General features: G+C 41.4%; 1 protein-coding gene across 1 annotated transcript in view; it reads left to right on the forward strand.

Moving 5' to 3' along the window:
* The window catches only part of LOC139758861 (glyoxylate/hydroxypyruvate reductase A-like), a 154,770-nt gene that overhangs the window by 108,693 nt on the left and 19,723 nt on the right, over positions 1–26,354 (forward strand). The window contains exon 8 of the mRNA XM_071680726.1: positions 5,790–5,946. Within this exon, the coding sequence (XP_071536827.1) occupies positions 5,790–5,946 (157 nt within the window). The remainder of the gene's footprint in view (positions 1–5,789; positions 5,947–26,354) is intronic.

Here is a 26,354-nt window from a genome sequence, read left to right on the forward strand (position 1 = left end):
CACTTTACCAAACTCAGTCACCAGCTTCTGCAGTTTCTCACATGAATCCGCCACCAGCGCTGTATCATCAGCGAACAACAACTGACTCACTTCCCAAGCTCTCTCATCCCCAACTGACTTCATACTTGCCCCTCTTTCCAAAACTCTTGCATTTACCTCCCTAACAACCCCATCCATAAACAAATTAAACAACCATGGAGACATCATACACCCCTGCCGCAAACCTACATTCACTGAGAACCAATCACTTTCCTCTCTTCCTACACGTACACATGCCTTACATCCTCGATAAAAACTTTTCACTGCTTCTAACAACTTTCCTCCCACACCATATATATATATATATATATATATATATATATATATATATATATATATATATATATATATATATATATATATATATATATATATATATCCCTGGGGATAGGGGAGAAAGAATACTTTCCACGTATTCCCTGCGTGTCGTAGAAGGCGACTAAAAGGGAAGGGAGCGGGGGGCTGGAAATCCTCCCCTCTCGTTTTTTTTTTAATTTTCCACAACAAGGAACAGAGAAGGGGGCCAGGTGAAGATATTCCCTCAAAGGCCCAGTCCTCTGTTCTTAAATCTACCTCGCTATCGCGGGAAATGGCGAATAGTATGAAAATATATATATATATATATATATATATATATATATATATATATATATATATATATATATATATATATATATATATATATATATATATATATATATATTGGATTATTGGATTATGTGTTAATTGATAGGCGTGTAAAAGAGGGATTTTTGAATGTTAATGTGCTGAGAGGTGCAACTGGAGGGATGTCTGATCATTATCTTGTGAAAGCGGTGAAGATCTGTAGAGGTTTCCAAAAAAGAAGAGATTGTTGGGGAGAAGAGAGTGGTGAGGGTAAGTGAGTTCGGAAAGGAGACTTGTGTGAGGAAGTACCAGAAGAGATTGAGTGCTGAATGGCAAAAGGTGAGAGGAAATGGTTTGAGGGGAGTGGGTGAGGAAAGGGATGTATTTAAGGAAGCAGTGATGGATTGTGCAAAAGATGCTTGTGGCATGAAAAAGATGGGAGATGGGCAGATTAGAAGCGGTAGTGAGTGGTGGGATGAAGAAGTAATGTTGCTAGTGAAAGAGAAAAGTGAGGCATTTGGACGATCCCTTCAGGGAAGAGATGCAAATGACTGGGAGATGTATAAAAGACAGTTGCAGGAGGTCAAGAGGAAGATGCAAAGTTTGAAAAAGAAGGCAAATGAGAGAGAGAGAGAGAGAGAGAGAGAGAGAGAGAGAGAGAGAGAGAGAGAGAGAGAGAGAGAGAGAGAGAGAGAGAGAGAGAGAGAGAGAGAGAGAGAGAGAGAGAGAGAGAGAGAGAGAGAGAGAGAATCATGAAACTTTAGGGAGAATAAAACGATATTTGGGAAAGAGGAAAATAACGTGCGAAAGACAAGGGAACAAATGGGAACAACGGTGAAAGGGGCAAGGGTGAAGTGAGAACAGGTAGTTATGAAGTGAGAAGAGATGGAGTGAGTATTTTGAATGTTTTTTGAATGTGTTTGATGATACAGTGGCAGATGTAGGATGTTTCAGTTAGGGTTGTGTGCGAAGTGAGAGGGTCAGGAAGAATGGTTTTGTTAAGAAAGAAGAGGTAGAGAAAACCTTGTGGAAGATGAAAACCGGCAAAGCGGCGGTTTTAGATGGTATTGTGGATGAATTCATTAAGAAAGTGGTGACTGCTGTTGATTGGTTGGTAAGGATATTCAGTGTATGTATTGATCATGATAAAGTACCTGAGGGTTGGCGGAATGCATGCATAGTGCCATTGTACAAAGGCAAAGGGGATAAAAGTGAGTGTTCAAATTACAGAGGTATAAGTTTGTTGAGTATTTCTGGGGATTTATATGGGAGTTTATTGATCGAGAGGGTGAAAGCATGTACAGAGCATCAGACTGGGGAAGAGCAGTGTGGTTTCAGAAGTGGTAAAGGATGTGTGGAGCATGTGTTTGCTTTGAAGAATGTATGTGAGAAATACTTAGAAAAAACTAATGGATTTGTATATAGCATTCATGGATCTGGAAAAAGCATATGATAGAGTTGATAGAGATGCTTTGTGAAAGGTCTTAAGAGTAGATGTTGCAGGTAAGCTGTTAGAAGCAGTGAAAAGTTTTTTATCGAGGATGTAAGGCTTGTGTACGAGTAGGAAGAGAGGATATTGATTGGTTCTCAGTGAATGTCGGTGTGCGGCAGGGGTGTGTGATGTCTCTATAGTTGTTTAATTTGTTTATGAGTGGGATGGTTAGGTAGGTAAATGCAAGAGTTTTGGAAAGAGGTGCAAGTATGCAGTCTGTTGTGGATGAGAAGGCTTGGGAAGTGAGTCAGTTGTTGTTCACTGATGATACAGCGCTGGTAGTTGATTCAAATAATAAACTGCAGAAGTTGGTGACTGAGTTTGGAAAAGTCTCCTTTTACATGCCTATCAATTAACACGTAATCGAATAGTGCCCTTTGACCATCTCTCTTACTTACGTATGTATACTTATGTATATTTCTCTTTTTAATCCAGGTATTCCCAATCATCAGTCCGTTTTCAGCACACAAATCTACAAGCTCTTCACTATTTCCATTTACAACATTGAACACTCCATGTACACCAATTATACCCTCAACTGCCACATTACTCACCTTTGCATTCCAATCACCCATCACGATAACCCGGTCTCGTGCATCAAAGCTGTTAAAATACTCACTCAGATACTCCGAAAACACTTGCCTCTCATAATCTTTCTTCTCATGACCAGGTGCATAGGCAACAATAATCACCCATCTCTCTCCATCCACTTTCAGTTTAATCCAAATCGATCTAGAATTTACTTTCTTACACTCTATCACATACTCCCACAACTCCTGCTTCGGGAGTAGTGCCACTCCTTCCTTAGCTCCTGCCCTTTCACCAGCCCTTGACTTTACTCCCAAGACTTTCCCCAACCATTCTTCCTCTTTACCCTTGAGCTTCGTTTCACTCAGAGCCAAGACATCCAGGTTCCTTTCCTCAAACATACTATCTCTCTCTCCTTTCTTCTCATTTTGGTTACATCCACACACATTTAGACATATGTATGCAAAAAAACACACGAAAATGTAACACGATAAGTTTACGAGTGCACTTTCGTGTAATGATCACATCGTCAGAGGAGACACAAGAATGAGATGGAAGATGTAGAAGAGTCAGTTGATATACAATGAAGAGAAATAGCTTTGACGCCGTTAATCAAAAAATGTTAACGGTTGGTAGTGTTCGGGTTGGTGTGTTCGGGTCTGGCATCATGCTTGTTATAATTTTCTATGATGTGGACAAAAAAGGAACTGTTTAAGAATTTTGTCTATAATAAAGCTATCCAATTTGTATAGACCTTCATTGATATTACAATTCTTTGTGCATTTCATTATAGATGATTCAATGCTATTTCTTGTGGTACTGGAGTTAGAGTCAATAACTGAGATGGCATTATTCATGTCAATACAATGGTCATAATTTCAAACATGATTAAACAAGGCATTTGATTTTTGTTCTATTCTTATACTATATCTATGTTGCTCAAGTCTAGCATAAAGATCCTTACCACTCTGCCTAACATGAAAAATATTAAAATTTTTACTAGGTATAGTGTAAACAAAGCCCGCAGAATTTTTTGATGAGTTTTTTTTCTGAGATATTCTTCATAGTATTGTTATTTCTGAAGGCAACATTTACAGTAAACGATTTAAGCAACATGGGAAGTAAAGTAAAATCATTATCAAAATGAGAGCTAAAAGATTCTTGATGACAGTGGGAGGTTTGGGTTCAACTCTATAAAATGATTTCTTTGCTACCTTAAGGTATTTATCAATGAAAGATCTAGGGTACTTTAACTTAGATCCAATAGAATATATCTTCTCAAACTCATCATCAATAAACTCTGGACTGCAAATACGTAATGCCCTAAGGAACATAGATTAAAATGATGATAATTTGATTCTACTGAGCTGAGTAATAATGGATATATGAGCATACATTGGTAGGTTTTCTGTATATGCTAACTTAAATTTGTTTCCTTGCCTATGGATCATGCAATCTAAAACTGGTAACATACCATCATTTTCATTTTCTACAAAAAGTTTGATGGAATGTACTAAATTGTTAAGTAAAGGGAGAAATATCTGTCAATTTTCGTTTGTTGGCCAAACACAAAGAACATCATCTACAAAGAATTCCATGTTACGATCATATATTTCTGGTGAAAGAGAGTTACCCAAATTTCTGAGCATAATATTCTCCATTAAACTGAAATACACATTTTTTGTAGACACAGTTCAAAACACAGGTCTTATACTGCATTTGTGAGGCTCTGATCAACAAGGCATTAGACTATTGCCATCATCAAGTAATGTTTATGAAAATGGAGGATATTTTTGTGACCTGTCAGAAGACTTGAGATGTTATGGTTTAGATGCCCATGAATGATATGGCGAGTGAACAGTGTCCACACTGAGTGTCTGCAGGAGGACAGAGGTGTAAAGTGGACAGTATCCACACTGAGTGTCTGCAGGAGGAAAGAGGTGTAAAGTGGACAGTATCCACACTGAGTGTCTGCAGGAGGACAGAGGTGTAAAGTGGACAGTATCCACACTGAGTGTCTGCAGGAGGACAGAGGTGTAAAGTGGACAGTATCCACACTGAGTGTCTGCAGGAGGACAGAGGTGTAAAGTGGACAGTATCCACACTGAGTGTCTGCAGGAGGACAGAGGTGTAAAGTGGACAGTATCCATACTGAGTGTCTGCAGGAGGACAGAAGTGTAAAGTGGACAGTATCCACACTGAGTGTCTGCAGGAGGACAGAGGTGTAAAGTGGACAGTATCCACACTGAGTGTCTGCAGGAGGAAAGAGGTGTAAAGTGGACAGTATCCACACTGAGTGTCTGCAGGAGGACAGAGGTGTAAAGTGGACAGTATCCACACTGAGTGTCTGCAGGAGGACAGAGGTGTAAAGTGGACAGTATCCACACTGAGTGTCTGCAGGAGGACAGAGGTGTAAAGTGGACAGTATCCACACTGAGTGTCTGCAGGAGGACAGAGGTGTAAACAGTACAGGAATCAGGAAAAATAGTTTCATGTTATACTTTAGAAAACTAACAAATATGAACCACATTACAACATATTCAAGTTGTAAAATAAAAAAATCATCAGATCATATGTGATCTTAGTAGTGATGAAGATTACAGTGTACCACTGATGATTTGTATACAAACTAGTTTTATCAGGTAATACAGAATCTATAAATGACCAATTGCGTTCAGTACACAACTTCTGGTTAGGTTACAAAGCAACTGGTTATCACTCTTCCTCACGGTCACACTACATACCACACGTAACCGAAGACACTAATTCCTCTGCCTTCTGTTGTCTCTGATGATATGTGATAAACACGACAGATCCTAAAATATTCGAGAAAAGTAACGTACAGTTTCGAGAAAAATGAAGTGGCGTAAAAGTACGATAAATTCTCTTAACATTTACGTAAGTATATGTGTCTGATGACAGAAACACGTGTTTACTAAGTTGATCCAGAAAAAAGTTATTTGAGTATTGTTACTTTGTAGCTTTACATCTCTGCCAGTGGAATGTCAGAACTGGGGACATTGTTGAGAGAAGTTGATCATAATATATAGTTTTATGAGTTATCGAATAACCTGGCAGTACCTAAGTCTTGGTTCAGTCACTTGAGAGTGAGGTATATCCACAGGAGGAACGCGGTCTTCATCAACGCTGGACGAGGAGACGTAATCAGTGAGGGTGACATCATAAAGGCTCTGGACGCTGGTTGGTTATCGTGTGCTATACTGGATGTGTTTATAAGTGAGCCACTATCACCACAAAGTCCTCTGTGGAAACATCCAAAGGTTAGTGATCGAAATGATCTTCCTGAATGTTATAGAATTATATATATAATCGGAACGGATTCTTTATGATCAAATACGTCTTTCCTGATCTGAGAATATTGATATACGCTTACCTCAGACATAGATGTTCCTTCTCATGAATGATACTGAAGGGAATGATTAATCATGGCTTGTATGTTGTATAACTGTGTTAAGAATGACATTATGCTTGAACACAGTTAAGTCGTCCACATATCAGTACGTTAAGGAGGAAATGGTGTTAGAAAAATAGGCAAATTATATTGAAATTGGTTTATGGATCTTGGCTATATAGACGACGAAACTTGATGCAAGTGTTTACCTGCTAAATATCTCGAGTCTTAGATGGACTTTGTTAAAACTAATAGAAATCCAGTTGAAGACGAAAATAAGTACATTGAGATGAGCAAGGAGGATTTACGGGGGATCAACCAATATGAATTGAATCTGAACCATAGGATTACTGGTCAGCAGAGGATAAGACCAGTGCTTAGCTGCTGATAATCTGGAGCAAACACAGTTTGAGGAAAGATGGTCAGTGAGGTAAACTGCTGGGAAACAACGGTGAAAGATCCTGTGGAAAAATGTGGATGACAGAGGCGGGTGGATGACAGATGTAGAGACAAGAATGGATCTATGGCGTGTTTGTTGTGCTCATTAAAGTCGTGATATTTTCCAAGGACGGGAGGAGTTGTAAGGTAATCCACACATGATGTGTACAACCACAACAAGGAAGGACGGGAGGAGTTGTAAGGTAATCCACAAAAGATGTTAACAACCACAACAAGGAAGGACGGGAGGAGTTGTAAGGTAATCCACACATGAAGTGCACAACCACAACAAGGAAGTTCGGGAGGAATTGTAAGGTAATCCACACATGATGTGTACAACCACAACAAGGAAGGACGGGAGGAGTTGTAAGGTAATCCACACATGATGTGTACAACCACAACAAGGAAGGACGGGAGGAGTTGTAAGGTAATCCACAAAAGATGTTAACAACCACAACAAGGAAGGACGGGAGGAGTTGTAAGGTAATCCACACATGAAGTGCACAACCACAACAAGGAAGTTCGGGAGGAATTGTAAGGTAATCCACACATGATGTGTACAACCACAACAAGAAGGACGGGAGGAGTTGTAAGGTAATCCACATTTGATGTGTACAACCACAACAAGGAAGGACGGGAGGAGTTGTAAGGTAATCCACACATGATGTGTACAACCACAATAAGCAAGAACGGGAGGAGTTGTAAGGTAGTCCACACATGACGTGTACAACCAGAACAAGGAAGGACGGAAAGAGTTGTAAGGTAATTCACACATGATGTGTACAACCAGAACAAGGAAGGATGGGAGGAGCTGTAAAGTAACCCACACACGATGTGTACAAACACAACACAACAAGGATGAACGGGAGGAGTTGCAAAGTAATCCACAAATGATGCGTACAACCAGAACAAGGAAGTACGAGAGGAGTTGTAAGGATATTCACACATGATGTGTACAGCGTCAACAAGGAAGGATGGAAGGAGTTGTAAGGTAATCCACATATGATGTGTACAACCACAAGGAAGGATAGAAGGAGTTGTAAGGAATCCACACATGATGTGTACAACCAGAACAAGGAAGTACGGGAGGAGTTGTAAGGATATCCACACACGATGTGTACAAGGAAGGACGGAAGAAGTTGCAAGATAATCCACACATGATGTGTACAACCACAACAAGGAAGGTCGCAAGGAGCTGTAAGGTGATCCACACATGATGTATACAATCACAACAAGGATGAACGAGAGGAGTTGTAAGGTAATCCACACATGACGTGTACAACCAGAACAAGGAAGTACAGGAGGAGTTGTAAGGATATCCAAACACGATGTGTACAACCACAACAAGGAAGGACGGAAGGAGTTGTGAGAATCCCACACATGATGTGTACAACCACAACAAGGAAGAACGGAAGGAGTTGTAGGGTAATGAACACATGATGTGTGCAACCACAACAAGGATGAACGGGAGGAGTTGTAAAGTAATCCACAAATGATGTGTACAACCAGAACAAGGAGGTACGAGAGGAGTTGTAAGGATATTCACACACGATGTGTACAGCGTCAAAAAGGAAGGACGGAAGGAGTTGTAAAGGAATCCACACATGATGAATATAACGACAACAAGGATGAACGGGAGGAGTTGTACGGTAATCCACACAAAATGATAACAACCGTAACAAGGAAGGACGAGAGGAGTTGTAAGGTAATCCACACATGATGTGTGCAACCACAACAAGGAAGGATGGAAGGAGTTGTAAGGGATTCCACACATGACGTTTACAACCGGAACAAGGAAGGACGGAAAGAGTTGTAAGGTAATTCACAAATTATGTGTACAACCAGAACAAGGAAGGATGGGAGGAGTTATAAAGTAACCCACACACGATGTGTACAAACACAACAAGAAAGGACGGAAGGAGTTGTAAGGTAATCCACAAATGATGTGTACATCCAGAACAAGGAAGGACGGGAGGAGTTGCAAGGTAATCCACACGTGATGTGTACAACCACAACAAGGAAGGACGAAAGGAGTTGTAAGGTAATCAATATATGATGTGCAGAACCACAAGGAAGGATAGAAGGAGTTGTAAGGAATCCACACATGATGTGTACAACCAGAACAAGGAAGTACGGAAGGAGTTGAAAGGATATCCACACACGATGTGTACAAACACAAGGAGGGACAGAAGGAGTTGTAAGATAATTCACTCATGATGTGTACAACCACAACAAGGAAGGACGCAAGGAATTGTAAGGTAATCCACACATGATGTGTACAGCCACAACAAGGTTGAACGAGAGGTGTTGTAAGGTAATAAACACATGATATGTACAACCAGAACAAGGAAGTACGGTAGTTGTAAGGATATCAACACACGATGTGTACAACCACAAGGAAGGACGGAAGGAGCTGTAATATAATCCACACATGATGTGTACAACCACAACAAGGAAGGACGGAAGGAGTTGTAAGGTAATCAACACATGGTGTCTACAACCACAACAAGGATAAACGGGAGGAGTTGTAAGGTAATCCACACATGATGTGTACAACCAGAACAAGGAAGTACGGAAGGAGTTGAAAGGATATCCACACAAGATGTGTTCAAACACAAGGAAGGACAGAAGGAGTTGTAAGATAATCCACTCATGATGTGTACAACCACAACAAGGAAGGACGCAAGGAATTGTAAGGTAATCCACACATGATGTGTACAGCCACAACAAGGTTGAACACATTTGATGTGTAGAAAGAGAACAAGGAAGAACGGCAGGAGTTATAAGGTAATCCACACACGATGTGTACAAACATCAAAAGGAAGGACGGGAGTAGTTGTAAGGTAATCCACAATTGATGTTAACAACCACAATGAGGAAGGATGGGAGAAATTTCAAGGTAATCCACACATGATGTGTACAACCACGACAAAGAGGGACGGAAGGAGTTGTGAGGTAATCAATGCATGAAGTGTACAACCACTACAAGGAAAGAAGAGAGGAGTTATAAGGTAATCCACACATGATGTGTACAACCACAAGGAAGGACGGAAAGAGTTGTGTGGTAATCCACATATGATGTGTACAACCACAACAAGGAAAGACGAAAGGAGTTGTAAGGTAATCCACACATGATATGTACAACTAGAACAAGGAAGGACAGAAAGAGTTGTAAGGTAATCCACACATGATGTGTATACCCAAAACAAGGAAGGACGGGAAGAGTTGTAAGCTAATCCACACGCCATGTGTACAACCACAACAAGTAAGGACGAAAGGAGTTGTAAGGTAATCCACACATGATGTGTACAAACAGAACAAGGAAGGACTGGAGGAGTTGTAAGGTAATCCACACATGATGTGTATAACCACAAAAAGAAGGGAGGATTTGTAAGGTAATCCACACATAATGTATACGAACACAAAAAGGAAGGACGCGAGGAGTTGTAAGTTAATCCACACATGATGTGTACAACCGTCACAAGGATGGACGGGAGGAGTTGTAAGGTAATCCACAAATACTGTATACAACCAGAAGAAGGAAGGGCGGGAGGGGTTCAAAGGTAATCCACACATGATGTGTGCAACCACGACAAGGAAGTACGGGAGGAGTTGTAAGGTAATCCACACACGATGTGTACAAACACAACAAGCAAGGACGGAAGGGGTTGTAAGGTAATCCACACATAATATGTATATCCACAACAAGGATGAAAGGGAGGAGTTGTAAGGTAATCCACACATGATGTGTACAAGGACAACGAAGAAGAACAAAGGGAGTTGCAAGGTAATCCGCATATGATGCATATAACCACAACAAGGATGAACGGGAGGAGTTGTAAGGTAATCCACACATGATGCGCACAACCAGAACAGGTAAGTACGAGATGAGTTGTAAGGTAATCCACACATGATTTGTACAACCACAACAAAGAAGGACAGGGGGAGTTGTAAGGTAATCCAAACATGAAATGTACAACCACATCAAGGAAGGACGTGAGGATTTAAAAGGTAATCCACACATGATGTGTACAACCAAAACAAAGAAGGGCGGGAGGAGTTGAAAGGTAATCCGCAGAAGATATATACAACTAGAACAAAGAAGGACGAGAGGAGTTTTCAGGTAATCCACACACGATGTGTACAGCTATAACAAGGAAGGACGGGAGGAATTGTAATGTAATCCACGCATGATGTGTACAACCAGAAGAAGGAAGGACGGGAAGAGTTAAAAGGTAATTCACACATGATGTGTAGGATCACGATACAGAAGGACGGGAGGAGTTGTAAGGTAAGCCACACATGATGTGTACAACCAAAACAAGGAAGGAGGGGTGGAGTTGTATGATAATCTACATATGATGTGTACAGCCACAACAAGGAAGGACGGAAGGAGTTGTAAGGTAATCCACACATGATGTGTACAACCACAACAAGGAAAGACGGAAGGAGTTGCAAGGTAATCCAAACATGAAGTGTACAATCAGAACAAGGAAGTACGGAGGAGTTGTAAGGTAATCCCGATACGATTGCACAACAACAACAAGGAAGGACGGGAGAAGTTGTAATGTAATCCACAAATGATGTGTACAACCATAACAAGGAAGGAAGGGAGGAGTTAAAAAGTAATCCACACATGATGTGTACAATCACAACCAGGAAGTACGTGAGAAGTTGTAAGGTAATGCACACACGATGTGTGCAACCACAACAAGGAAGGAGAGGAGGAGTTGTAATGTAATCCACGCATGATATGTACAGCCAAAAGAAGGAAGGACGGAAGGAGTTAAAACGTAATCCATATATGAGATATACAGTCAGAACAAGGAACTGCGGGAGGAGTTGTAAGGTAATCCCCACAGGATGTATACAACCACAATAAGGAAGGACGGGAGGAGTCGTAAGGTAATCCACACATTATGTTTATGACCACGATAAAGAAGGACGGGAGGAGTTGTAAGATAATCCACACATGATGTGTACAACCAGAACAAGGAAGGACAGGAGGAGTTGTAAGATAATCTACACATGATGTGTACAGCCACAACAAGGAAGGACGGAAGGAGTTGTAAGGTAATCCACACATGATGTGTACAACCACAACAAGGAAAGACGGAAGGAGTTGTAAGGTAATCCACACATGATGTGTACAACAATAACAAGGAAGGACGGGATGAGTTGTAAGCTAATCCACACATGTTATATACAACCAGAACAAGGAAGGACAGGAGGAGTTGTAAGATGATCTAAACATGATGTGTATAACCACAACAAGGAAGGACGGGAGGAGTTGTAAGGTAATCCACACATGACGTGTACAACCACAACTAGGAAATACGGTAAGAGTTGAAAGGCAATCCAAACATGATGTGTACAACCTGAACAAGGAAGGACGGGAAGAGTTGTAAGGTAATCCACACACGATATGTATAACCACAACAATGAAGGACGGAAGGAGTTGTAAGATAATCCACCCATGATATGTATAACCACAACAAGGAAAAACGGGAGGAGTTTTAAGTTAATTCCCGCATGATATATACAATCACAACAAGGAAAGACTGGAGGAGTTGTAAGGTAATCCATATTTGATATGTACATCCATAACAAGGAAGGAAGGAAGGGAGGAGTTGTAAGGTAATCCACATATGATGTGTACAAACAGAACAAGGAAGGACGGGAAGAGTTGTAAGGTGATCCACACATGATGTGCATAACCAGAACAAGGGAGGACGGGAGGAGTTGTAAGGTAATCCACACATAATGTGTACAGCCAGAGCAAGAAAGGACGGGAGGAGTTGTAAGGTAATCCACAAATGATGTTAACAACCACAACAAGGAAGGAAAGGAGGAGTTGTAAGGTAATCCACACATGATGTGTATAACTACAACAAAGAAGAACAGGAGGGGTTATAAGGTAATCCACACATGATGTGTACAACCACAACAAAGAAGGACGGGAGGAGTTGTAAGGTTATCCACACATGATATGTACAACTAAAACAAGGAAGGATGGGGGGAGTTTTTAGATTATCGACACAAGATGTGTACAATCGCAAAAGGGAGGACGGGAGATGTAATGTAATCCACATATGATATATACAACAACAAAAAGGAAGGATGGAAGGACTGCTAGGGTAATCCACACAAGATATGTACAAACACAGCAAGGAAAGTCGGAAGGAGTTGTAAGGTAATCCACACATGATGTGTACAACCAGAACAAGAAAGGACAGGTGGAGTTGTAATTTGATATACACATAATGTGTACAACAACAACAAGGAAGGACGGAAGGAGTTGTAATGTAATCCACACATGATGTGTACAAACACAACAAGGAAAGACGGGAGGAGTTGTAAGGTAATACACACATGATGTGTACAAACACAACAAGGAAAGACGGGAGGAGTTGTAAGGTAATCCACGCATAATATGTACAAATAGAAAAAGGAAGGACGGAAGGAATTATAAGGTAATCCACACACGATGTGTACAACCAAATCAAAGAGGTACGGGATGAGTTGTAAGGTAATCCACATACGATGTGTATAACCACAACAAGGTAGGATGGGAGGAGTTGTACGGTAATCCACAAATGATGTGTACGTGCACAACAAGGAAGGATGGGAGGGCTTGTAAGGTAATCCACACATGATGTGTACAACCACATGGAAGAACGAGAGAAGTAAAAAGATAATCCACGCATAGTATGTACAACTAGAAGAAGGAAGGACGGGAGTAGTTGTAAGGTAATCCACACACGATATGTACAACCACAACAAGAAAGGACGGAAGGAGTTGTAAGGTAATCCACACATGATGTGTACAACCACAACAAGGAAAGAGGGGAGGAGTTGTAAGGTAATCCACAAATGATGTGTACAGCCAGAACAAGGAAGTACGGGAGGAATTGCAAGGTGTTCCACATATAATGTGTACAACCACAACAAGGAAGGTCAGAAGGAATTGTAAGGTAATCCACACATAATGTGTACATCCACAACAAGAAAGGAAGGGAGGAGTTGTAAGGTAATCAACACATGATATGTACAAATAGAACAAGGAAGGACAGGAGTTGTAAGGTAATCCACGCACGATGTGTACAACCACAAGGAAGGACGGGAGGAGTTGTAACGTAATGCACACATGATATGTACAAACACAAGGAGGGACGGGAGGAGTTGAAAGGTAATCCACACATGATATGTACAACTAGAATAAGGAAGGACGGGAGGAGTTGTAAGGTAATGCACACACGATGTGTACAACCACAACAAGAAAGGACGGGAGGAGTTGTAATATAATCCACGCATGATGTATACAAAAAGAACAAGGAAGGACGGGAGGAGTTTTAAGATTATCCACGCATGATGTGTACAACCACAACAAGGAAGGATGGGAGGAATTGTAAGGCATTCCGCACATAATATCTACTACCAGAAGAAGGAAGGACCGGAGGAGTTGTAAGATAATCTACACATGATGTGTAAGACCTGAACAAGGAAGGACGGGAGGAGTTGTAAGGTAATCCACATACGACCTGTGCAACCACAACAAGGAAGGACGGAAAGAGTTGTAAGGTAATCCACACATGATATGTACAACCAGAACAAGGAAGTACGGGAGGAGTTGTAAGATGTTCCACACATGATATGTACAACCACAACAAGGAAGGTTAGGTTAGGTTAGGTAGGATGGGAGGAGTTGTACGGTAATCCACAAATGATGTGTACGTGCACAACAAGGAAGGATGGGAGGGCTTGTAAGGTACTCCACACATGATGTGTACAACCACAAGAAAGGACGGGAGGAGTTGTAAGGTAATCCACACATGATGTATACAACCGTAACAAGGAAAGACTGGAGGAGTTGAAAGTTAATCCACACTTGATATGTGCAACTTGAACAAGGAAGGACGGTAGGAGTTGTAAAGTAATCCACATACGATATGTACAACCACAACAAGGAAGGAGGGGAGGAGTTGTAAGGTAATCCACAAATGATGTGTATAACCTCAACAAGGAAGGACAGGAGCAGTTGTAAGGTAATCCACACATATTTTGTACAAACACAAAAAGGAAGGACGGGAGGAGTTGTAAGGTAATCCACACACGATCTGTACAACCACACAAGGAATTACGGAAGGAGTTGCAAGGTAATCCACACATGATGTGAACAACCAGAACAAGGAAGGAAAAGAAGAGTTGTAAGGTAATCCACACACGATGCGACCAAGTACAACAAAGAGGGACGGAAGGAGTTGCAATGTAATCCACGCATGATGAGTACAACCAGAAAAAGGAAGGACGGGAGGAGTTAAAAGGTAACCCACATATGATGTGTACAACTAGAACAAGGAAGTACGGGAGGAGTTGTAAGGTAATCCACACACGATGTGTACAACCAAACCAAGGAAGTACGGTAGGAATTGTAAGGTAATCCACACATGATGTGTACAACCACAAGAAAGGACGGGAGGAGTTGTAAGGTAATCCACACAAGATATGTGTAACTAGAACAAGGAAGGACGGGAGGAGTTGTAAGGTAATCCACACATGATATGTATGACTACAGCAAGGAAGGAGGGGAGGAGTTGTAAGGAAATCAACATATGGTGTGTATAACCACAACAAGGATGGACGGGTGGAGTTGTGAGGTAATCCACACATGATGTGTACAAGCACAAAAAGGAAGGGAGGAGTTGTAACGTAATCCACACATGATCTGTTCAACCACAACAAGGAAGGATGGAAGAAGCTGTAAGGTAATCCACACATGATGTGAACAACAAGAACAAGGAAGGACGGGAGGAATTGCAAGGTAATCCTCACACGATGTGTGCAACCACAACAAGGAGGGACGGGAGGAGTTGCAATGTAATCCACGCATGATAAGTACAACCAGAGGAAGGAAGGATGGGAGGAGTTAAAAGGTAATCCACACATGATGTGTACATTCAGAATAAGGAAGTACAGGAAGAGTTGTAAGGTAATCCACACACGATGTGTATATCCAAAACAAGGAAGTACGGTAGGAATTGTAAGGTAATCCACACATGATGTGTGCAACCACAAGAAAGGACGGGAGGAGTTGTAAGATAGTCCACACAAGATATGTATAACTAGAACAAGGAAGGACGGAAGGAGTTGTAAGGTAATCCACATATGATGTGTACAACTACAGCAAGGAAGGAGGGGAGGAGTTGTAAGGAAATCAACATATGATGTGTATAACCACAACAAGGATGGACGGGTGGAGTTGTGAGATAATCCACACATGATGTGTACAAGCGCAAAAAGGAAGGAAGGGAGGAGTTGTAACGTAATGCACTCATGATCTGTACAACCACAACTAGGAAATACGGAAGAAGCTGTAAGGTAATCCACACATGATGTGAACAACCAGAACAAGGAAGGACGGGAGGAAGTGCAATTTAATCCTCACACGATGTGTAAAACCACAACAAGGAGGGACGGGAGGAGTGCAATGTAATCCACGCATAAGTACAACCAGAGGAAGGAAGGACGGGAGGAGTTAAAAGGTAATCCACACATGATGTTACAATCAGAATAAGGAAGTACGGGAAGAGTTGTAAGGTAATCCAGACACTATGTGTATAACCAGAACAAGGAAGTACGGTAGGAATTGTAAGGTAATCCACAGATGAAACGTACAACCTCAACATAGAAGGACGTGAGGAGTTGTAAGGAAATACACATAAGATTGTACAACCACAAGGAAGGACAGGAGGAGTTGAAAGGTAATCCACATAAGATATGTATAACTTGGAAAAGGAAGGACGGGAGGAGTTATAAGGTAATTCACATATGATGTGTACAGCCACAACAAGGAAGGACGGAGGAGTTGTAATGTAATCTATGCATGATGTGTACAACCACAACAAAGAAGGACGGGAGGAGTTGTAAGGTAATCCACACATAATGCATACAACCACAATAAGGAAAGACAGGAGGAGTTGTAAGGTAATCCACATATGATGTGTAGAACCACAACAAGGAAGAACAGAAGGAATTTTAAGGTAATCAACACATGATGTGTAAAACCGCAACAAGAAAGGACGGGAGGTGTTGTAAGGTAATCCACACAATATATGTACAACTAGAACAAGGACGGACGGGACGAGTTGCAAGGTAATCCACACATGATGTGTGCAACCAGAAGAGGGAAGGACGGGAGGAAATAAAGGGTAATCCTCATATGATGTGTACAACCAGAACAAGAAACTACGTGTGGAGTTGTAAGATGATCCACACATGATGTGTACAACCAGAACAAGAAACTACGTGTGGAGTTGTAAGATGATCCACACATGATGTGTACAACCAGAACAAAAAGGACGAAAGACGTAGCAAGGTAGCCCACACATGATGTGTATAACCAAAAGAGGGATGACCGGGAGGAGTTGTAAGGTAATCCACACATGATGTGTACAATCAGAACAAGGAAGGACGGAGGAGATGTAAAATGTTCCACACATAATGTGTACAACCACAACAAGGAAGTACGGTAGGAATTGTAAGGTAATCCACACGTGATGTGTACAACCACAAGAAAGGACGGGAGGAGGTGTAAGGTAATCCACACAAGATATGCATAACTAGAACAAGGAAGGACGGGAGGAGTTGTAAGGAAATCAACATATGATGTGTATAACCACAACAAGGATTGACGGGTGGAGTTGTGAGGTAATCCACACATGATGTGTACAAGCGCAAAAAGGAAGAAGGGACGAGTTGTAACGTAATCCACTCATGATCTGCACAACCACAACAAGGAAGGACAGAAGAAGCTGTAATGTAATCCACACATGATGTGAACAACCAGAACAAGAAAGGACGGGAGGTATTGCAAGGTAATCCTCACACGATATGTACAGCACAACAAGGAGGGACGGGAGGAGTTGCAATGTAACCCACGCATGATAAGTACAACCAGAAGAAGGAAGGACGGGAGGAGTTAAAAGGTAATCCACACATGATGTGTACAATCAGAATAAGGAAGTACGGGAAGAGTTGTTGGGTAATTAGACACTATGTGTATAACCAGAACAAGGAAGTACGGTAGGAATTGTAAGGTAATCCACAGATGAAATGTACAACCACAACATAGAAGGACGGGAGGAGTTGTAAGGAAATACACACAAGATGTGTACAACCACAAGGAAGGACAGGAGGAGTTGAAAGGTAATCCACATAAGATATATATAACTTGGACAAGGAAGGACGGGAGGAGTTATAAGGTAATTCACATATGATGTGTACAACCAAAACTATGAAAGACGGGAGGAGTTGTAATGTAATCTATACATGATGTGTACAACCACAACAAAGAAGGACGGGAAGAGTTGTAATGTAATCCACACATAATGTATACAACCACAATAAGAAAAGACGGGAGGAGTTGTAAGGTAATCCACACATGATGTGTACAATCAGAGTAAGGAAGGACGGAAGGAGTTGTAAGGTTTTACACACATAATGTGTACAACCACAACAAGGAAGAACAGAAGGAATTTTAAGGTAATGAACACATGATATGTACAACTAGAACAAGGACGGACGGGAGGTGTTGTAAGGTAATCCACACATGATATGTACAACTAGAACAAGGATGGACGGGACGAGTTGTAAGGTAATCCACACATGATGTGTGCAGCCAGAAGAAGGAAGGACGGGAGGAGTTAAAAGGTAATCCTCATATGATGTGTACAACCAGAACAAAAAGGACGAAAGGAGTTGCAAGGTAACCCACACATGATGTGTATAACCAAAACAAGGATGACCAGGAGGAGTTTTAAGATAATCCACACATTATCTGTACAACCACAACAAGGAAGTATGGGAGGAGTTGTAAGGTAAACCACATATGATATGCAATAACCACAACAATGACGGACGGGAGGAGTTGTAAGGTAATCGACACAAAATGTACAACCACAACAAGGAAGGACGGGACGAGTTGTAAGGAAATACACACAAGATGTGTACAACCACGACAAGGAAGGACAGGAGTTGAAAGGTAATCCACATAAGATATGTACAACTAGGACAAGGAAGGACGGGAGGAGTTGTAAGGAAATCCACACACAATGTGTGCAACCAGAACAAGAAAGGACGGGAGGAGTTGTAATGTAATCCACGGATGATGTGTACAACCAGAAGAAGGAAGGACAGGAGGAGTTAAAAGGTAATCCACACATGATGTGTACAACCAAAACTAGGAAGTACGGGAGGAGTTGTAAGTTCATCCATACACGATGTGTACAACCACAAGGTAGAACTAGAGGAGTTGTAAGGTAACTCATACATGATGTGTTTAACCACAACAAAGAAGGACGTGAGGAGTTGTAAGGTAATCCACACATGAAATGTACAACCACAATAAGGAAGGACGAGAGGAGTTGTAAGATAATCTGCACATGATGTGTACAACCACAACAAGGAAGGACGGGAGGAATTTTAAGGTAATCTACGCATGATGTGTACAACCACAACAAGGAAGGACGGGAGGAGTTTTAAGTTAATCCACACATGATATATACTACCAAAACAAGGAAGGACGGGAGGAGATAAAAGGTAATCCACACATGATGTGTACAACCATAACAAAGAAGGACGGGAGGAGTTGTAAGGTAATCCACATATGATATGTACAGCCAAAACAAGGAAGGATGTGAAGAGTTGTAAGGTAATCCACATATGATTTGTACAATAAGAAAATGGAAGGACCGGAGGAGTTTAAAGTAGTCCATACAGAATGTGTAAAGCAACAACAAGGAAGGACAGGAGGAGTTGTAAGGTAATCCACACATAATGTGTATAACCGCAACAAAGATGGAAGGGAGGATTTGTAAGGGAATCCACGCATGATGTGTACAACCAAAACAAGGAAGTATGGGAGGAGTTTTAAGATAATCTATACATGATGTGTACAACCACAACAAGGAAGGACGGGAGGAGTTGTAATGTAATCAACACATGATGTATACAACCACAACAAGGAAGGACGGCAGGAGTTGTAAGGTAACCCACACATGATGTGTACAACCACAACAAGGAAGGACATGAGTTGCAAAGTAATCCACACATGATATGTAAAACCACAAGGAAGGACGAGAGGAGTTACAAGGTGATCCAAACATGAAATATACAACCACGACAAGGATGAACGGGAGGAGTTGTAAGGAAATCCACACATGATGTTTACAACCACAACAAGGAAGGACAGGAGAAGTTGTAATGTAATCTACATATGAAATGTACAGCCACAACAAAGGACGGAGGATTTGTAAGGTAATCCAGATATGATGTGTACAACCAGAACAAGGAAGGACGGGAGGAGTTTTAAGATTTTCTACACATGATATGTACAAACACAACAAGGAAGGACGGGAGGAGTTGTAATGTAATCAACGCATGATGTGTACAACCACAGCAAGGACATGAGTAGTAAAGTAATCCACACATGATATGTAAAACCGCAAGGAAGGACGAGAGGAGTTACAAGGTAATCCACACATGAAATATACAACCACGACAAGGATGAACGGTAGGAGTTGTAAGGAAATCCACACATGATGTTTACAACCACAACAAGGAAGGACAGGAGAAGTTGTAATGTAATTTACACATGAAATGTACAGCCACAACAAAGGACGGAGGATTTGTAAGGTAATCCAGATATGATGTGTACAACTAGAACAAGGAAGGACGGGAGGAGTTTTAAGATCATCTACACATGATATGTACAAACACAAGGAAGGACGGAAGGAGTTATAAGTTAATCCACACATGATGTGTACAACCACGGTAAGGATGGACGGGAGAAGTTTTATGGTTATCCACACATGATGTGTACAACCAGAAGAAGGAAGGACGGGAAAAGTTGTAAGGTAATCCACACATGATGTGTACAACCACAACAAGGAAGTACGGTAGGAGTTCTAAGGTAATCCACACACGATGTGTACAACCACAACAAAGGACGGAGGATTTGTAAGGTAATCCAGATATGATGTGTACAACCAGAACAAGGAAGGACGGGAGGAGTTTTAAGATTTTCTACACATGATATGTGCAAACACAACAAGGAAGGACGGGAGGAGTTGTAATGTAATCAACACATGATGTGTACAACTACAACAGGGAGGAACATGAGTTGTAAAGTAATCCACACATGATATGTAAAACCACAAGGAAGGACGAGAGGAGTTACAAGGTAATCCACACATGAAATATACAACCACGACAAGGATGAACGGGAGGAGTTGTAAGGAAATCCACACATGATGTTTACAACCAGAACAAGGACTGGAGGTGTTGTAAGGTAATCCACACATGATGTATACAACAGCAACATGGAAGGACGGAAGGAGTTGTAAGTTAATTCACACATGATGTGTGCAGCCACCATAAGGAAGGACGGGAGGAGTTGTAAGGTAATCGACACATGATCTTTAAAACCGCAACAAGGAAGGACGAGAGGGGTTGTAAGTTAATCCACACATGATGGGTACGACCACAACAAGGAAGGATCGGAGGAGTTTTAAGTTTACGTACATTATGTGTACAACCACAACAAGGAAGGACCGGAGGAGTTGTAAGGTAATCCATACATGATGTGTAAAACCACAACAGGGAAGGACGAGAGGAGTTATAATTTAATCCACACCCAATGTGTACAACCACAACAAGGAAGGACGGGAAGAGTTGTAAGGTAATCCACACATGATGTATACAACCACAACAAGGAAGGACGGAAGGAGTTGTAAGTTAATCCACACATGATGTGTACAGCCAGAACAAGGAAGGACGGGAGGAGTTGTAAGGTAATCTACACATGAAATGTACAACCACAACAAGGAAAGACGGGAGGGGTTGTAAGATAATGCACACATGATGTGTACGACCAAAACAAGGAAGGACGGGAGGAGTTGTAAGGTGTTCCACACATGAAGTGTACAGCCAGAACTAGAAACAATGGGAGGTATTGTAAGGTAATCCAGTCGTGATATGTACAACCACAACAAGGAAGGACGGGAGGAGTTGTAAGGTAATCCACACACAATAGCAACCACAACAAGGATGGACGGGAGGAGTTGTAAGGTAATCCACATATGATGTGCACAACCTCAACAAGTAAGGATGGGAGGAATTGTAAGGTAATCCACACATGATATGTGCAACCAAAACAAGGATGGCCGGAAGGAGTTGTAAGGCAATCTACATAAGATGTGTACAAACTGAACAAGGAAGGACAAGGTGGGAGGAGTTGTAAGGTAATTCAAACCCGATGTGTACAACCACAACAAGAAAGGATGGAAGCAGTTGTAAGGTAATCCACACATGATGTGTACAACCAGAACAAGGAAGGACAGAAGAAATTGTAAGGTAATCTGCACACGATGTGTACAACAACAAAGAAGAAGGACGGAAGGAGTTATAAGGTAATCCACACGTGATGTATACAACCAGAGCAAGGAAGGACGGAATGAGTTTTAAGGTAATCCACAACCCCAACAAGGAAGGACAGGAGGATTCGTAAGATAATCCACACATGATGTGTACAACAACACCAAGGAAGGAAGGAAGGGATGAGTTTAATGTAATCCAAACATGATGTGTTCAACCACAAAAAGGAAGGACGGGAGGAGTGGTAAGGTAATCCACACATGATGTGTAAAACCAGAACAATGAAGGATAGGAAGAGTTATAAGGTAATCTACACACGATGTGTACAATCACAACAAGGAAGGACGGAGGGAGTTATAAGGTAATCCAAATATGATTTGTACAAACACAACAAGGAAAAACAGGAAAGACGGGAGGAGTTGTAAGGTAATCCACACAATATGTGTACAACCAGAACAAGGAAGGACGGGAGGAGTTGTAAGGAAATCCACACATGATGTGTGCAACTACCACAAGAAAGGACGGGAGGAGTTGTAAGGTAATCCAACATGATATGTACAAATAGCAACAAGGAAGACGAGGAGTTGTAAGTTAATCCACACATATGTGTACGCAAACAAAGGAGGAGGATTGTAAGGAATCACACGGAAATGTACAACCAAACAAGGAAGGAGGTTAAGATAACAACAGATGTGTACACCAAACAGGAAGGACGGGAGAGTTGTAAGGTTTCCACACAAAGTGTAAGCCAAACTAGAACAAGGGGTATTTAAGTAATCCACATGATATGTAAACCACAAGGAAGGACGGAGGATTAAGTATCCAACAAATTACAACACAACAAGGATGACGGGAGAGTTTAAGGAATCACAAGAGTACAACCCAACAAGTAAGGAGGAGGAATTGTAAGGTAATACACAATAATGGCCAAAAGAGGAAGGAGTTGTAAGAATCCATAGAGTGTCAAACGAACAAGGAAGGACGGGGAGGAGTTTAAGTAATTCAAACCCGAGTTAAACAACAAGAAGAAGCAGTGTAAGTAATCCACACATGATTGTAAACAGCAAGGAAGGACGAAGAAATTAAGGTAATCCACACATGAAACAACAAAAGGAGACGGAAGGAGTTTAAGGAATCCACACGTGATGTTACACCAACAAGAAGGACGGATGAGTTTAAGTAATCCAAACCCAACAAGAAGACGAGGATTGTAAGATAATCCAAATGATGTGTACAACAACAAGGAAGGAAGAAGGAGATTTAAGTAATCAAACAGATTTCAACCACAAGGAGACGAGGAGTTAAGTAATCCAACATGATGTGTAAAACAAACAGGAAGGATGGGGGAGTAAAAGGTAATCCACACGATGTGTACAACAAAGGAAGACGGAGAGTGTAAGGTATCCACAATGATGTGTACAAACACAAAGAAACGGAGGAGTTTAAGTAATCCACCAATGTGTACAACCAAACAAAGGACGGAGGATTGTAAGGAAATCCAACTGATTGTCAACCAACAAAAAGGACGGGAGGAGTTTAAGATATCCACACATGATATGTACAAAAAACAAGGAAGGACGGAGGAGTTGTAAGTAATCACACACGATGTGTACAACCAACAGGGAGGAGAGTTGTAAGAATCCACACATATGTACAACCAACAAGGAAGACAGAGTTAAAGGTAATCCAAGAATTACAAAACAAGGAGGAAGGGGAGTTTTAAGAATCCAAATATGATGTTCACCAAAAAGGACGGGAGGAGTGTAAGGTAATCCACACATGATGTAAAACCAAACATGAGGATGGAAAGTTTAAGTAATTACACAGATGTGTCACACAAAGGAAGGACGGAGAGTTTAAGGTAATCCAAAATGATTTTAAAAACGAAAAAAGGAAGACGGAGGGTTGTAAGTAATCACACATATGTGTACAACCAAACAAGAGGAGGAGGAGTTTAAGATACACAATGTGTGCAACACACAAGAAAGGACGAGGAGTTGTAAGGTAATCCCATACATGATTGTAAAAAACAAGAAGGACGGAGGAGTTGTAAGTAATCCACACATGTACAACCAAACAAGGAAGGACGAAGAGTTGTAAGTAATCCACACATGATGTATAACCCCAACAAGGAAGGACGGAGGATTTTAAGGGATCCACACATGATTGACAACCAAAAAGGAGGACGGGAGGAGTTGTAAGTAATCTACACATGAATGTAAACCAAACAAGGAAAGACGGGAGGGTTGTAAGTAATCACACATGATGTGTACACCAAAACAAGGACGGGAGGAGTTGTAGGTTCCACACATGGTGTAAGCCAAACAGAAACATGGAAGATTGTAAGTAATCCACATGATGTACAACCACAAAAGGAAGGACGGAGGAGTTTAAGTATCCACAAAGTGTACAAACAACAGGAGAGACGGGAGGAGTTGTAAGGTAACCACACAATATGTGAAACCCAAAAGAAGATGGGAGGATGTAAGGAATCACCATGTGTGTAACCAAACAAGGTTGGGAGGAGTTTAAGGTAATCTAAAATGTGTACAACAACAGAAGGACGGGGAGTTGTAGGTAATCAAATGATGTTACACCACAACAAGAAAGAGGAGGAGTTGTAAGGAACCACACATATGTGTCAACCAAACAGGAAGGACAGATTGTAAGAATCCACACGATTGTCAACAACAAAGAAGGACGGAGGAGTTAAGGTAATCCACACTGAGTATACAACCAAAAGAGGGAGGAGTTTAAGGTAATCCACAACCCCAACAAGGAAGGACAGGAGGATTCGTAAGATAATCCACACATGATGTGTACAACAACAACAAGGAAGGAAGGAAGGGATGAGTTTAATGTAATCCAAACATGATGTGTTCAACCACAAAAGGGAAGGACAGGAGGAGTGGTAAGGTAATCCATACATGATGTGTAAAACCAGAACAAGGAAGGATGGGAGGAGTTAAAAGGTAATCTACACACGATGTGTACAATCACAACAAGGAAGGACGGAGGGAGTTGTAAGGTAATCCACATATGATGTGTACAAACACAATAAGGAAAGACGGGAGGAGCTTTAAGGTAATCCACGCAATATGTGTACAACCAGAACAAGAAAGGACGGGAGGAGTTGTAAGGAAATCCACACATGATGTGTGCAACCACCACAAGAAAGGACGGGAGGAGTTGTAAGATGATCCACACATGATATGTACAAATAGAACAAGGAAGGACGGGAGGAGTTGTAAGGTAATCCACACACGATGTGTACAACCAGAACAAGAAAGGATGGGAGGAGTTGTAAGGCAATCCACACATATGTACAACCCAAACAAGGAAGGACAGGAGGATTTATAAGGTAATCCGCACATGATATGTACAAGAACAAGGAAGGAAGGAAGGGATGAGTTTTAATGTAATCCAAATATGATGTGTTCAACCACACAAAGGAAGGACGGGAGGAGTGGTAAGGTAATCCACACATGATGTGTAAAACCAGAACAATGAAGGATGGGAAGAGTTATAAGGTAATCTACACACGATGTGTACAATCACAAGAAGGAAGGACGGAGGGAGTTATAAGGTAATCCAAATATGATTTGTACAAACATAACAAGGAAAAACAGGAAAGACGGGAGGAGTTGTAAGGTAATCCACACAATATGTGTACAACCAGAACAAGGAAGGACGGGAGGAGTTGTAAGGAAATCCACACATGATGTGTGCAACCACCACAAGAAAGGACAGGAGGAGTTGTAAGGTAATCCCAACATGATATGTACAAATAGAACAAGGAAGGACGGGAGGAGTTGTAAGGTAATCCACACACGATGTGTACAACCAGAACAAGGAAGGACGGAAGAGTTGTAAGGTAATCCACACATGATATGTATAACCCCAACAAGGAAGGACAGGAGGATTTGTAAGGCGATCCACACATGATATGCACAACCAGAAGAAGGAAGGACGGGAGGAGTTGTAAGGTAATCTACACATGAAATGTACAACCACAACAAGGAAAGACGGGAGGGGTTGTAAGATAATGCACACATGATGTGTACAACCAAAACAAGGACGGGAGGAGTTGTAAGGTGTTCCACACATGGTGTGTAAAGCCAGAACTAGAAACGATGGGAAGTATTGTAAAGTAATCCAGTCATGATGCGTACAACCACAACAAGGAAGGACGGAGGGAGTTGTAAGGTAATCCACATATGATGTGTACAAATACAGCAAGGAAAGACGGGAGGAGTTGTAAGGTAAGCCACACAATATGTGTACAACCACAAAAAGGAAGAATGGGAGGAGTGGTAAGGTAATCCACACATGTTGTGTAAAACCAGAACAAGGAAGGTTGGGAGGAGTTATAAGGTAATCTACACACGATGTGTACAATCACAACGA

The sequence above is a fragment of the Panulirus ornatus genome, chromosome 31 (assembly GCF_036320965.1).
Source record: "Panulirus ornatus isolate Po-2019 chromosome 31, ASM3632096v1, whole genome shotgun sequence".
In the NCBI taxonomy this organism is placed as follows: Eukaryota; Metazoa; Arthropoda; class Malacostraca; order Decapoda; family Palinuridae; genus Panulirus; species Panulirus ornatus.